Here is a 14133-nt window from a genome sequence, read left to right as displayed (position 1 = left end):
TACATAAAACCAACTAAAAAAAAGTATCAAAAACATAAAGTCTAAGGCTTGAATTTGTAAAACTCCTAGAGAAAACTGGAAAAGTTTCTTGACATTGGCCTGTGGAATGGTTTTTGAATTTGACACCAAAAGCACAGGGGGGAAAAAAAGCTAAAACAAACAGGTGTGACCACATCAAACGACAACGCTTCGGGGCTCCTGGGTGGCTCAGTGGGTTAAGCCGCTGCCTTCGGATCGGGTCATGATCCCAGGTCCTGGGTTCGAGCCCCACATCGGGCTTTCTGTTCGGCGGGAGGCCTGCTTCCTCCTCTCTCTCTCTGCCTGCCTCTCTGCCTACTTGTGATTTCTCTCTGTCAAATAAATAAATAAAATCTTTAAAAAAAAACAAAAACAAAAAAACGACAATGCTTCTGCACAGGGGCGCCTGGCTCAGTCATTTAAGTGTCTGCCTTCAGCTAAGGCCATGATCCCAGGGTCCTCAGATCAAGCCCCACGTCGGGCTCCCTGCTCAGTGGGGAGTCTACTTCTCCGTCTCCCTATTTGTGCTTTCTCTTTCATGTTCTAATAAATAAAATTTTAAAAAATTCTTATTTTTTTAAGATTTTATTTATTTGACAGAGAGACAGAGAGCACAAGTAGGCAGAGCAGCAGGCAGAGGCAGAAGCAGGCTCTCCACCAAGCAGGGAGCCCGATGCAGGGCTGGATCCCAGGACCTTAGGATCATGACCTGAGCTGAAGGCAGCTGCTTAACCCACTGAGCCACCCAGGAGCCCCTAAAAATTCTTTTAAAAAAGCTTATGCACACCAGAAGAATCCACCAAGAGTGAAAATGCTATCTATAGAATGGGAGAAAATACCTGCAAACTATGTAACTGATAGGGTGTTAACATTCAAAGGATACAACCCACAGAGGGAAACTTCCTCGGCTCACTAAAGAACAGTTAAAAAACCTTCCTATACAGCAAACATGACTATTTCCCCCACAAAGTCTGGGGATAAGGCAATGATGTCCTCTGTTACCACTGCTGGTCAACATAGTGTAAGATGATAGCCCATGAAATTAAGGACAGAAAAGTGATGGAGGCCAGAAAGGCGCTGTTAACAGTTTACCCATCGACAGAAGGTACTGTATTTGCAGCAGCACCCCCCACCCCCAAACACACACACACAGGATAGGCACAGCCTCATCCCGATAACCAGCCAGGGTTACATTCTATGTCAAAAGGGAGTTCGCGGGTGCCTGGGTGGCTCAGTGGGTTAAGCTGCTGCCTTCGGCTGGGGTCGTGATCTCAGGGTCCTGGAATCGAGTCCCGCGTCGGGCTCTCTGCTCAGCAGGGAGCCTGCTTCCCTTCCTCTCTCTCTGCCTGCCTCTCTGCCTACTTGTGATCTCTCTCTGTCAAATAAATAAATAAAATCTTAAAAAAAAAAAAAAAGGGAGTTAGCAAATGTGTCCTAGTTAAGGATCTTGAGATGGGAGATGATCCTGGATTATGTGATAGACGTGATGTGATTAGGAGGGTGTGAGAAGGATGCCAGTGGAGTTGGAGACAGAGAAGTTGTTGCTCTGAATCAGGATGGACAGTACCAAGATGCCACCTTGGAGGCAGTGGGCCACGAGGCAAAGCATATGCGCAGTCTCCGGAACTTGGAAAGAGCAAGGAAACCTACTCCTTGTGGAATACCAAGGTTAATAGTGCTGTGAATCCACTTCAGATGTCTTACACTGAGTAGTGTAACAGAATAAACTTTATTGTTTTAGTGCATTTAGTTTTCGGTAATTTCCTACAGCTGCATTAGGAAACTAATGAAGTAGTAGACATAGAAAAGCCCGAGGAACCTACAAATCTCTGCAGCAAGTGAGATTAGTAAATTGTCTAAGTTTGTTTTTGGTTCTAGTAATCTCTACACCCAATATGGGGCTTGAACTCATGACCCAAAGATCGAGCATTGCACGCTCTTCCGACTGAGCCAGCCAGGAGCCCTGGGAGGTGAGTAAATTTCGAGGACACAAGATCAACATTTTACAAAATCCATCTTGGGGTGCCTGGGTAGCTCAGTCGGGTAAGTGTCTGACTTTTGATTTTGGCTCAGGTCACGATCTCAGGGTCGTGAGATCGAGCCCCGTGCTCAGCGCAGAGTGTTGTTGAGATTCTCTCTTCCCCACTTTTTTTTTTTTTTTGACAGAGAGAGAGATATCACAAGTAGGCGGAGAGGCAGGCAGAGAGAGAGAGAGGAAGAAGCAGGCTCCCCGCTGAGCAGAGAGCCCGACGTGGGGCTCGATCCCAGGACCCCGGGATCATGACCCGAGCTGAAGGCAGCGGCTTAACCCACTGAGCCACCCAGGCGCCCCCTCTTCCCCACTTTTTGCCCCTCCCTGCACTCATTCTCTCTCTAAATAAATAAATATATTTTTAAAAAATCCATCTTACTTCAAATGCAGTAGCAATTAACACATGGAGACTGAAATAAAAAATACAATATGTATGACTGCTCGAAAAGGAAAAAGTACAAACATGTTAATTTAACAAAACACTGATGGGATTTCGATCCCCAAAAACTATAAAAGCTCACACAAACAGACATACCACAGCCATTTATTGGAAGATACAATATAGAAACGATGTCAAATGACTGCAAATTGATACACAGGTTTAACAGAACTTCCATCAAGATATTTTGTAGATACAAACAAGATTATTCTAAAAGTTATAAGGAAAGGCAAAGGAACTAGAATAGCTAAAACATCTGAAAAGGAAGAATACAGTGGTCACAATCACTCATTCTAGATTTCTAATACAGTGAAACGTAATCAAGACCACATTATATTTGTGGAGTAAGAGACACACAGATCAATGGAAAAGAAGAGGGGACCCAGAAATGGTCCAACGCAAGTACTTCCAACTGAGCTTGGACAAAGGTACCAAGGAAAGTGAATGAAAAGAGAGTTTAAAAAAAAAAAAAAAAAAGGAGAAAAGATGCTGGACCAGTTGATTTCCATACCCCCCCGCCAAAAAAAATCTCTGCAAAAACTTCACACCTGTACAAATATTAGCTCAAAAATGATCACAGCTTTAAATGTGAAGTGTAAAACAATACTTTAAACTAGAAACGATTTAGAAAAGAAACCATAGTATAGTATATTCAGGCTCTAGATACCTTTGCTATATCTCTATGTATCTTTTTTTTCCACCTAGAGTTTTACCACATTTTGGCTTTAAATTATTGCATGGTATGCTTTAAGTATTTAAAAAAAAAATCATTCTGCAGTATGTACTATCTCAGGTTAAATTTAGAGAACTTGAGACTTAGTTATCTTATTCCTTGTAAGAATTCTCTAACGTGGATTCTGTTGTGAAAGTCATGGAAGAAATATAAAAATATTCATTACATTTGTAAGACTTCTTCCTATCATGAATTATTTTGTTCTATGACGAACTGGTGAACCCCGAGGACACACTGTTGCTTTAAAGGCCTTTAGATGGGCGCCTGGGTGGCTCAGTGGGTTAAGCCGCTGCCTTCGGCTCAGGTCATGATCTCAGGGTCCTGGGATCGAGTCCCGCATCGGGCTCTCTGCTCGGCAGGGAGCCTGCTTCCTCCTCTCTCTCTGCCTGCCTCTCTGCCTGCTTGTGATCTCTCTCTGTCAAATAAATAAATAAAATCTTTAAAAAAAAAATAAAAAAAAAAATAAAGGCCTTTAGATGTTCAGTAAATCTGCAGGTTTCTCTTTGCTATAAATACGGTCAGGACACCAAAGGCATGGATGTTGGACAGAAAGCCTTGAGATTCATTGCACTTGCAAGGGTGCTCTCCAGTATGAGGCCTGTGATGTTCTGTAGCTTCGATCCACAGGCAAAAGCCTTAGCGTGCACTTATCTTAATGTGGGTTCATCAGAGATGGGTATCCCGATGTCTAGGGAGCTGGGAAGCCTGTGTAAGTCTTCTGCCCCATACGCTGCATTTCTATGACTTCTCTTTCGTGTGGACTCTCTAAGGCCAATTCATGCTTGAACCTGACCATAAAGGCTTTGTCACACTCACTACCTTTGTAACTCCCCAGTATGAATTCTCTGATGACTCACAAGGCTCGAATTTTGACTGAAGACCTTCCCACACACATTACATTTATATGGTTTCTCTCCAGTATGAATCATCTGATGTCTAGTGAGGTTTGAGCGCTGAATAAAAGATCGGCCACACTGGGTACATGTGTATGGTTTTTCGCCAGTATGAATTCTCCGATGACTAGGAAGGCTCGAACTCTGACTGAAGACCTTGCCGCATTCATTACATTTGTAAGGTTTCTCTCTAGTATGGATTACCTGGTGGTAAGTAAGGCTTGAGTACATACTAAAGGCTCTGCCACACTCGCTACACTGGTAAGGCTTCTCTCCGGAATGAATCCTGCGATGACGTGCAAGGTGTGAGTCGTAACTGAAGACCTTCCCACATTCGTCACACTTATAATGTTTCTCCCCTGTGTGGATTATTTGATGTCTAGTGAGATGAGAGCTCTGATTAAAGGCTTTGCCACACTCGGTACATTTGTAAGGCTTCACACCAGTATGGATTACCTGGTGGTTAGTGAGTTGTGAGCTATACGTAAAGGCTTTGCCACACTCATTACATTTGTAAGGTTTCTCTCCAGTATGAATTCTGCGATGGCTTGCAAGGCCTGAACTCTGACTGAAGACCTTACAACATTCGTTGCACTTGTAAGGTTTCTCTCCAGTATGGATTACCTGATGGTTAGTAAGGCTTGAACACTCACTAAAGGCTTTGCCACACTCATTGCAGTGGTAAGGTTTCTCTCCAGTATGAATTCTGTGATGACGTACAAGGTGTGAATTGCGACTGAAGACCTTGCCACACTCAGTGCATTTGTAAGGTTTCTCTCCGGTGTGAATTCTTCGATGACATGCGAGGTGGGAGTTGTGACTGAAGACCTTCCCACATACGTCACATTTATATGGTTTCTCTCCTGGACGGATGATCTGATGTCTAGTGAGGTGTGAACTGGGATTAACTGCTTTGTCACATTCATCACGTTTGTAAGGTTCTTCCCTAATGTGTGCTTTCTGGTCTTGTGTGAGTAATGAAGAATGCAAGATATCATGCCCGTGTTCATTAGAAATGTTGGTGTGGACACTAGGAAGAATCCTGGGACGCAGTGAAACTGAAGAACCATTGTTGACAGAATTCTCAACTTGGTAACATTCAAAAATTTTCCCTTTGGTCTGAAGTATCTGCACTCCAGCCAGATGTGACTGAAAGCTTAGTCCAAACCTGGTTTCAGTTGGCTTATTTCCTGCATCTCTTCTACCATAGAGATCCTTTCCACCGATGAGATTTTTGTTAAGGGTCACAAGCATGGCTTTGTAATTTCTTTCACCGTCTCTCCACTGATGCTCAAAGTCATGAATATTTTTCTGGACTGCTCTAAAGGCATAATCCTCAGTGTCACAGCTTTTATGTCTTTCCAATTTAACTGTCTGCGATAGTTCCCCTGTATTACTGTTCTCTTTGGGTGGTAATTCCTGGATCATACATTTGGGAGAGATGGCTACAAGACATAAAGAACCATAGGTTTCCCATTAATTCCAGAAAAATTTCATACTGAAAAACAAATTATACCAAAAGTACTACATATTTTGATCGGTTATGAAGAGGAACCATGATCTTCAATTTTTTAGGAACACAAAAGGAACTGAATTCTTTAAGATAAAAAGGTACTTATATGTAATTCAATTTACTTTTAGAGAAGCCTACTTTAAATAATCAATGGCAGAAAGAAAAAGAAAAATCAGTGTGCAAACTTATGTTAGCCCTGACAGAAGGGATATCATGGCCCCCAATCACATACCACTTCACAGAAAATATATAGCTGTTTCCTATCTGAAGAGATAAAAATACCATACATACTTACTGCATATTTATTGGGTATTAATGCTAAAGTACAATATGATATACTCTAACGCTAAATGATCCAGAAGAAACTTATCTGATGAGTAATCTAGTCAATGGCAATTTTCAGTTAGAAAACCAGAGCAGCACTGGGGAAATGAGGAAGAATTTAATCAAAGTTATAAAAATATTTTTCTGAATAATACTGATTATAAAATTATATTCATTGGGAATGGCCATTTTGCAATACTGACCAATCAGTTATACTGCATTATATATTTGGAAAAATAAATCACGACAACTGACAATTCATAAAACATTCTAGTAACCTACAATGAAACCAGGACAGAAATAATAAATAACCACAATTACACAAAATTACAGTTTGTGGAGTTCTTAACAACTCTCTCTCAAAAAAAAACAAGGGCTTCTATTCTAGAACCAGCACATAATACGAGAACGGGAATTTGTGTTAAGACCACTCTCTTTTGAAGTCTCAAGTCAGAGAAATACTTAACATTATAAAGAATAATAATTGGGGCGCCTGGTTGGCTCAGTCGTTAAGTGTCTGCCTTCAGCTCAGGTCATGATCCCAAGGTCCTGGGAGCCCCGAGTGGGGCTGACTGCTCAGCAGGAGGCCTGCTTCTCTCTCTCTCCCACTCCCCCTCTGCTTGCGTTTCCTCTCTCGCCTGTATCTCACTCTGTCAAATAAATAAACAAAATCTTAGAAAAGAATAATAATTGGGGAAAGAAGCCAGAAATCAAAATTGTGACTTTTTAAAAGTAATCTCTTATACTCAACGTGGGGCTCAAACTCATGACCCGGAGATCAAGAGTCAGAGGCTCCACCAACTGAGCCAGCCAGGCACCCCATAAATCACAACTGTGATTCTAGAGAACAGCCAAGCAACAGAGCAATTCCCTATCTACACAATGTTCTTTAATTTTCTAGGTCATCGGCCACAAAGTATATGTAATAAAGAGCTTGTGCATGAAAACCTTCTTAACTAAGGCCAGATCAAACACTGTCTGAACAAAATTGCAGAATGAAACCCTACAAAATGTGAAGTAGGCTGCGTGGTCTGAAAGTCTGTGTCCACCCCAGTATGATGCTGTCCGAGGAGGAGGTCTCTGGCAGGTCACGAGGGTGGAGTACCAGGAACGGGATGAGAGGTGCCAGAAGACGTCTGAGTACTTGCTGCCTCTCACTCTTGCCCTCACGCAAAAACACAGCAAGAATACTGTGTTCTAGACCAGAGAGAGCGTGTGCCATCACGAACTGAACTAATCAGCACTAAGATTCTGGACTTGCCAGCCTCCAGCACTGCGAGAAGTAAATTTCTGTCACTTAAGCCACCTGGTTTACGGTACTTGGGATGGCAGGCTGAGCCAAGACATAAGCAAAAGGCCAACTGATTAAAATTGTGACGGAAGGTTGCTCTATCTTACTAACCAAAAGAATCTCTGAGACTTTACTATAAAACGTGTAATATTCTAAACCTTCTAATGGTGCTGACACGGTTAAAAGCCTTGAAATAAGTGGCGCCTGGGTGGCTCAATCAGTTAAGTGTCTGTCTTCGGCTCAGGTCATGATCCTGGGGTCCTAGGATCGAGCCCCACATCTTTGTGAGGCTCCCTGTGGGGGGTCTGCTTCTCCCTCTTCCTTTGCCCCTCCTGCCACTCGTGTGCATGCGCTCTCTCTCAAGTAAATAAATAAAATCTTAAAAAAAAAAAAAAAAGGGCGCCTGGTGGTTCAGTGGGTTAAAGCCTCTGCCTTGGCTCAGGTCATCATCTCAGGGTCCTGGGATCGAGCCCCGTATCGGGCTCTCTGCTCAGCAGGGAGTCTGCGTCCCCCTTTCTCTCTCTCTTTTTTTTTTTTTTTTATTTATTATCTTGACAGAGAGAGAGAGAGAGATCACAAGTAGGCAGAGAGGCAGGCAGAGAGAGAGAGAGGAGGAAGCAGGCTTCATGCTGAGCAGAGAGCCCGATGCGGGGCTCGATCCCAGGACCCTGGGATCATGACCTGAGCCGAAGGCAGAGGCTCAACCCACTGAGCCACCCAGGCGCCCCTCCCTTTCTCTCTTTCTGCCTGCCCCTCTGTCTACTTGTGATCCCTGTCTGTCAAATTAAAAAAAAAACTTTAAAAAAAAAAGCTTTTAAGTAAATTACCATTTTTTCTTTCTTTCTTTTTTTTTTTTTTAAAGATTTTATTTATTTGTCAGAGAGAGAGGAGAGCGAGCGAGCACAGGCAGACAGAATGGCAGGCAGAGGCAGAGGGAGAAGCAGGCTCCCCGCCAAGCAAGGAGCCCGATGTGGGACTCGATCCCAGGACGCTGGGATCATGACCTGAGCCGAAGGCAGCCGCTTAACCAACTGAGCCACCCAGGCGTCCCCCATTTTTTCTTTTTTAAAAGCAGGCTCCATGCCCAACGTGCAGCCCATTGCAGAGCTTGAACTCATCACCTTGAGATCAATGCCTGAGCCAAAATCAAGAGTTAGATGCTTAACTGACTGAGCCACCCAGGAGCCCCCAGATTTTCACTGTTATTTAAATAGCGCCAGTAGGCACATGGAGTTTGTGTTTCTAACCCCTACCTATTTATAGAGAAAGTAAGTTAGAGCAACACGATTGACCTGGGCCTGTGGGTTCAGACAATGGGTTCTTATGCACGACTGCCTACACGTCACAGCCAAGATCGGGAGCTCCAGAGCTGTGTTGTGTTGCCAACAGTATTACTCAGCCATGCTGAGTGCCTCATCACCCCCTGCACTTATGGATTGCCGTAGTGTCCGGGAACAGCGATACAGTGAATAAACCGGGACCGCTCCTTACACTGAGAGCAGTGTGGCTGGTGAGGGGCTCCTGTGGGAATGAGGCTGTTCAAGAGTACAAAATTAATATGCTAATAAGCGACAGTGCGGTCCATCCCAGTCGAGGTACCGTGTAAGGAAAGGCCAGAAGGAAGGTCAGCGGTGGATGGCACGAGGGAAAGAGCACATGGGACAAGGGGCTGAACTTGCCAATCTGCGGGAAGATAAGTGTACCAGGGCAGTTAGAATTCCCGCCTCGGAATAAAAGAAGAAAATGATGAGGCAAATAGCATCACACTGTCCCCTTCTTAACTCTTGGAATTATGGTATGGATGTCGGGCAAAAACGGAAGACATTTAACATGGGGGGATGTGACGACAGTGGAAGAAACCATGTTTAGACATAAGGGAGGGTGGGTGGCTGCTGAGGGCGAGGCCGAGGGGAAATGGAAAGGGACAGAGTTTCAGCTACATGGAATAAGGTCTGAGGAACTAATGCACAACATGGCGACTACAGTTGATAATATTGTGTAATTGGAAACTGCTCAGAGAATAGAGCTTAGGTGTACTTACCAAAAGAGTAAAGAAAGAAAGAAAACAAGTGAGGTAATAGGTCTTAATTAACTTGACTATGGAAATCCTTTCACGATGTATGTGTATTTCAAATCATCGTGGGGTACATGTTAAATATAATTTTGTCAGTAAAGCCGAAAAACGGGTTCAAAAATTCATCCGCCCACTGCCTGCTCTGAGTTGGAGCACAGTTTATATGAATATCTCGCTATCTTCTGAGAACTATGGAATCAAGAGCACAGAGGTAGAAAAATGGAACTGGATATTTTGTTTTTCCTAAGGCTTTATGCACACTTGAGCTCTGGAACCACGCCTGATGAAGTGCGCGGATCATCGGAAGAAAGTATAAATGAAAAGTCCAGAAGCCCCATTCATTTCTGAGTCAACAGGGCTTCGATCTCAGTCAAGCAGGGCAGGGGCTCCCAGGAGGCAAACAAGGGAAAATACAAAGATACCCAAGGGCAGACCCCGACTTCTGGAGGGACATTTTCCTCACCCAGGGAGACCAGGTTCCAGTAGTTCTCCACCATCACGTCCCTGTACAAGGCCCTCTGGGTAGGGTCCAGGCATTCCCACTCCTCCCGAGAGAATTCGATGGCCACATCCCTGAAGGTCAACCATCCCTGAAAAGAGAACACAAACATCTCACCAAGGAGCTGTGGGGAGAGTTCTTACCTTCATATAAAATGAGAAGAGGAGAGATGCGTAGAGAGAGATTCAGATGAAGTGGGTGTTCTTATAGGTCCATGGAAGGTACTTCTCAACAAGTTCTGTGTCCCTTATTTTGGCCTAATATATTTTCCATAAGAGGTTAGGATGGCCTCTCAGGATGGCTTTTTGGCTTTTTTTTTCATTTCTGTGGACAATAGAAGAAATATAAAAATAGGAAATCAGGGGTGCCTGGCTGGTTCTGCTGGAGGAGCATGTGAATCTTAATCTTGGGGTTGTGAGTTTGAGTCCCACTCTGGGTGTAGCGATTACTAGGAAAAAAATAAACAAACTTAAAAAAAATAGACAATCAGGGGCGCCTGATTGCCTCTGCCTTCAGCTCAGGTCATGATCTCAGGGTCCTGGGATCGAGCCCCACATCGGGCTCTCTGCTCAGCAGGGAGCCTGCTTCCTCCTCTCTCTCTCTCTGCCTGCCTCTCTGACTACTTGTAATCTCTATCAAATAAATAAAATCTTTAAAAAAAAATAGACAATCAATACAGGGCTACCTACAAGAAGTGTTATTTAGGCTATGGACGTTGGGGAGGGTGTGTGCTAGGGTGAGTGTTGTGAAGTATGTACGCCTGATGATTCACAGCCCTGTACCCCTGGGGCAGATAATACGTTATATGTTAATAAAAAAAAAAGAAATGTTATATATCGTGTTTTAGATATACTCAGTATCCAGATGAGCTAGAGCACAAGTGTTATCTTCAGAGAGGACAGTGTCCACAATGACTTTGGAGAAAGGCCAGAATCTAAAAACTGGGATCATGATAGCAACAGCAAAGAACAGAAGCTCTTGGGGCGCCTGGGTGGCTCAGTGGGTTAGGCCGCTGCCTTCGGCTCAGGTCATGATCCCAGGTCCTGGGTTCGAGCCCCACATCGGGCTTTCTGCTCAGCAGGGAGCCTGCTTCCTCCTCTCTCTCTGCCTGCCTCTCTGCCTACTTGTGATTTCTCTCTGTCAAATAAATAAATAAAATCTTTAAAAAAAAAAAAAAAAAAAAGAACAGAAGCTCTTGAATGCTTCCCGGGTGGCAGGCATTGTGCTAAATGCTTCACACGCACAAACTATAACAACATCACTCACTGAAGACAGATCTGTTCCCGCCTTCCTGAGGAGACACCCGCGTCACGCACATTCCCCGAAACCTGCCCAAGGTCAAATGCTAAGAAATGGCAGAATAAGCTCCTGAGTCCAGATGTTAGGCTTTGGAACTGAACCTGACCAAGTGAACCTATCACCAGACAGCGTCAAGAGTAGACTGAGAGAGGGCTCCCTGACATGACCTGAAACAAGTTCAAGGCCAACAACGTGGAGATGCATAAAAGGTCATCATACGTGCACACGTCACTCTTCTCATACTGTTTAACTCGTGTTAGTGTAGGAAAAATGTACAGCTGTGGAAAATGCTTAAGATTTCACTTCAACAATTAATGACTTATCTATGAAATAATGATAATGTCTTTTCAAAAACTAGGGACTTGCGCGTCTACACATGCACACACACATATACACACGCTCAAACATACTGAAATAAGGAGTCAGCTCTCCAGGACACAAAGGGGCCCCCTCACAGGCTCCACGTCTCTGGGGGACAAGGAGATGGAATCTGAGTGGAGGGAGACGGACTGAGGGAAGGCCTGGGGGAGTGTGCACAGACACGACTCAGCGGGACACTTCAGGGTCAGAGAAGGTGAGCGAGTCCTTCAAGGGCGCAGCAGGAATGAGAGACAGAAAGTCAGCCCAGAATATGACTACCTGACAGCCAGCCATTCCAGACTCCTTCCTTTCCTCTTCCTCCTCGTCCACGCTGCTGCTCTCTCAGACAAGATCAGCCTTGAGAATTCAATCCTAGGGGTCAAGAAGCTGCAGTTGAATGCTTAGAATCAACCGACGTCCTTCCTGTACCCCAACAGCACACAGGAAGCCCTCTCCGTGTGGAAACGACAGTCCTCTGCTGCCCACTGCCACAGGAGGGGGCTCAGGGACAGTGACTTCCTCCAGACACCAACCAGCGAGTGTCCCCACCCCTTTCTTCAGAACTGGCTCCTGCCCGGGTGAAGCCCCCCCACAACACACGGCAACAGTGGGGGCCTGGGCTGGACCCGACACTCCCCTCCAGGTCACAGACCCGCCCTGATCACACCCGGCGCAGAGCAGGGCCCCCTCCCCTCTCTCTGGGTCAGGGGCTGCTGTCAGCCTCCAAGACGGAGGACCCAGAGCCTTGGTGATGCTGGATCCGCAGCGGAAGCACGTGGGGCACTTTAAGTGGTACTGAGGCTGAGTCCTGTCCTCCCCTCCGACCACTGCAGGGAGCATCTCTGGGAGGGACACCGGAGCTGTATCTGCAAAATGCCTCAGTATTTTGTCCCGCGTGACCTGGGTGGGGCACACTCACAGCCCAGCACACCTCCCACCTTCTGGCTCTGCTCGCCCCTGGGCCCTGCTGTCGCCAGCGCCCAGATCTGGAAGGGGCAGGGGCTAGAAGGAACATGCAGGCCATGACTTCAACTCTTTTTTGAAAAGATTTATTTATTTATTTTAGACAGCAAGCGAGCTCATAGGATGGGGGATGCAGAGGGAGAGAGAGAATCCTGAGCCGACTCCCCACTAAACCCAGAGCCTGACTTGGGGCCCCACCCCACGACACGGAGATCATGACTTGAGATACCAAGAGAGTTTGATGTTTAACCCACTGGGCACCCAGTCGCCCCTGCCACAATTCCAATTCTTTTAATCTTTCCCTTTACTGCCTGTGAAGTGGCTTCCCCTTTGTTACCGGAGCTCCCCTCCCATCAAGAGCTCCTCTCAAAAAAAGGGGGGCCCCTCTCCACATTTTGTTTTCCATGATCTCCCTGGAGATTTCCTTCTTACTCTAAATTTCTCAATCTTCTTTTCTCCCACTGCTGCTACTTTGCCATCTGTTTGTGGTCCTCCCTCATTTTCCTTTGTTCATTTTTCTATAATTCTCTAGGTGGGTCTTGTGAAAATAAATAAGGAAACCTCATTTAAAACGGAGTAGGCAGGAGCTCTCAGGCAAGTACCACTCCCTGCAGCCTACTTTACCAGCAGGAAAAGGGGAGATAAGAGTTATTTTTAACACGGGAGGGTATTTTTTATGAGAATTTCATCTCCTGCTTGTAAGGAAAAAAAAAAAAGGAAGCTCCCTCCTGCCCCAGCAACAAATGCACTAAGCACCACGTGCTGCCACTGGAAAACCGCCACCACCTCCAACTCTTGTTCTTCTCCAATGAACTTTTGTTTAAAGCAACCCTCCCCAATCTCCTCCTAAAAATGAAAGCTGACCTTCCTTTCCTTTCCCGACTAGCCTATGCACGCCATGCACGTCCCAAACCGCAATTCCTCTGCTTCTTCCCGAATCTCGTTCTGCTAGTAAAGTGATGGGACATGTGCTTCTAAGGTGGACAGCCCCTCCGCTCCTCCGCATTCCTCTCACTCAGGACGGGGTTGGGATAAGAGGCCCACCTCCCACAAGAGCATATTATCCGGGGCGGGGTGCACTGTCTCAAGACAGTACCTTTTTAGTCACCTCCCAACACAGAGTGAGGAGAGGCGGGGACTGACGGGGGGAGGCCCGGGGAGCGGAGGAGCCGGCGGAGAGGGACGCTAGGTGAGGGGCAGCGCGAGCGTCTCCGGGGAGGGCCGAGTTCTCCGAACCTCCCCGCCCAGGTGAGGACCGGCCTCTCCCGAGGGGCGGCCGGCGCTGCCCCCTAGGGGCCGAGATCCGCGCGCACCCACCTCGCGGATTTCAAACCCAAAAGGAAGCCCCCGGCCTCCCACGGAAGCGTCTGAATTTGGTGGGGGGCTGAAAGGGGTGGTGCAGGGATTTTAGCGGCCCCCACACCCCGGGGGTAGACGAGGGGGGCACTGCGAGGCGCAGGTTTAAACAATAAAGACGAAACTCACACTCCACAGACTGGCCTCGGCTCCACGAAACCCGCTTCCGGGTCTGCAGACAACTGCGCGCGCGCAGAGGGAAGAGGCGGGGCCCGGGTGGGGCGCAGAGCAAAGCCAGGCCTGCGTAGGGACGGCGCGGGGCGGAAGGAGGGGCCTCAAGGGCCCCCGGTAACCATAGAGACGAGGCGTTGGTCCGGGAGAGGCCAGGATGCGCGGGGC

At 46.3% G+C, this 14133-nt stretch overlaps 1 protein-coding gene across 1 annotated transcript; it reads right to left on the bottom strand.

The window, feature by feature from the left end:
- Window positions 1-3694: 3694 nt before the first annotated feature.
- Window positions 3695-13972, bottom strand: LOC125088880 (zinc finger protein 347-like). Its single transcript, XM_047710478.1, is given in 5 exon segments — window positions 3695-4049; window positions 4051-5560; window positions 9781-9907; window positions 11755-11847; window positions 13924-13972. Coding segments are annotated over 4 exon segments (1791 nt in total). The 5' UTR covers window positions 11770-11847; window positions 13924-13972; the 3' UTR covers window positions 3695-3910.
- Window positions 13973-14133: the final 161 nt, after the last annotated feature.

This window comes from Lutra lutra, chromosome 17 (genome assembly GCF_902655055.1).
Source record: "Lutra lutra chromosome 17, mLutLut1.2, whole genome shotgun sequence".
NCBI lineage: Eukaryota > Metazoa > Chordata > Mammalia > Carnivora > Mustelidae > Lutra > Lutra lutra.
Note: the sequence above shows the minus strand (reverse complement) of the source record. Positions and strands in the feature narration are given on the sequence as shown.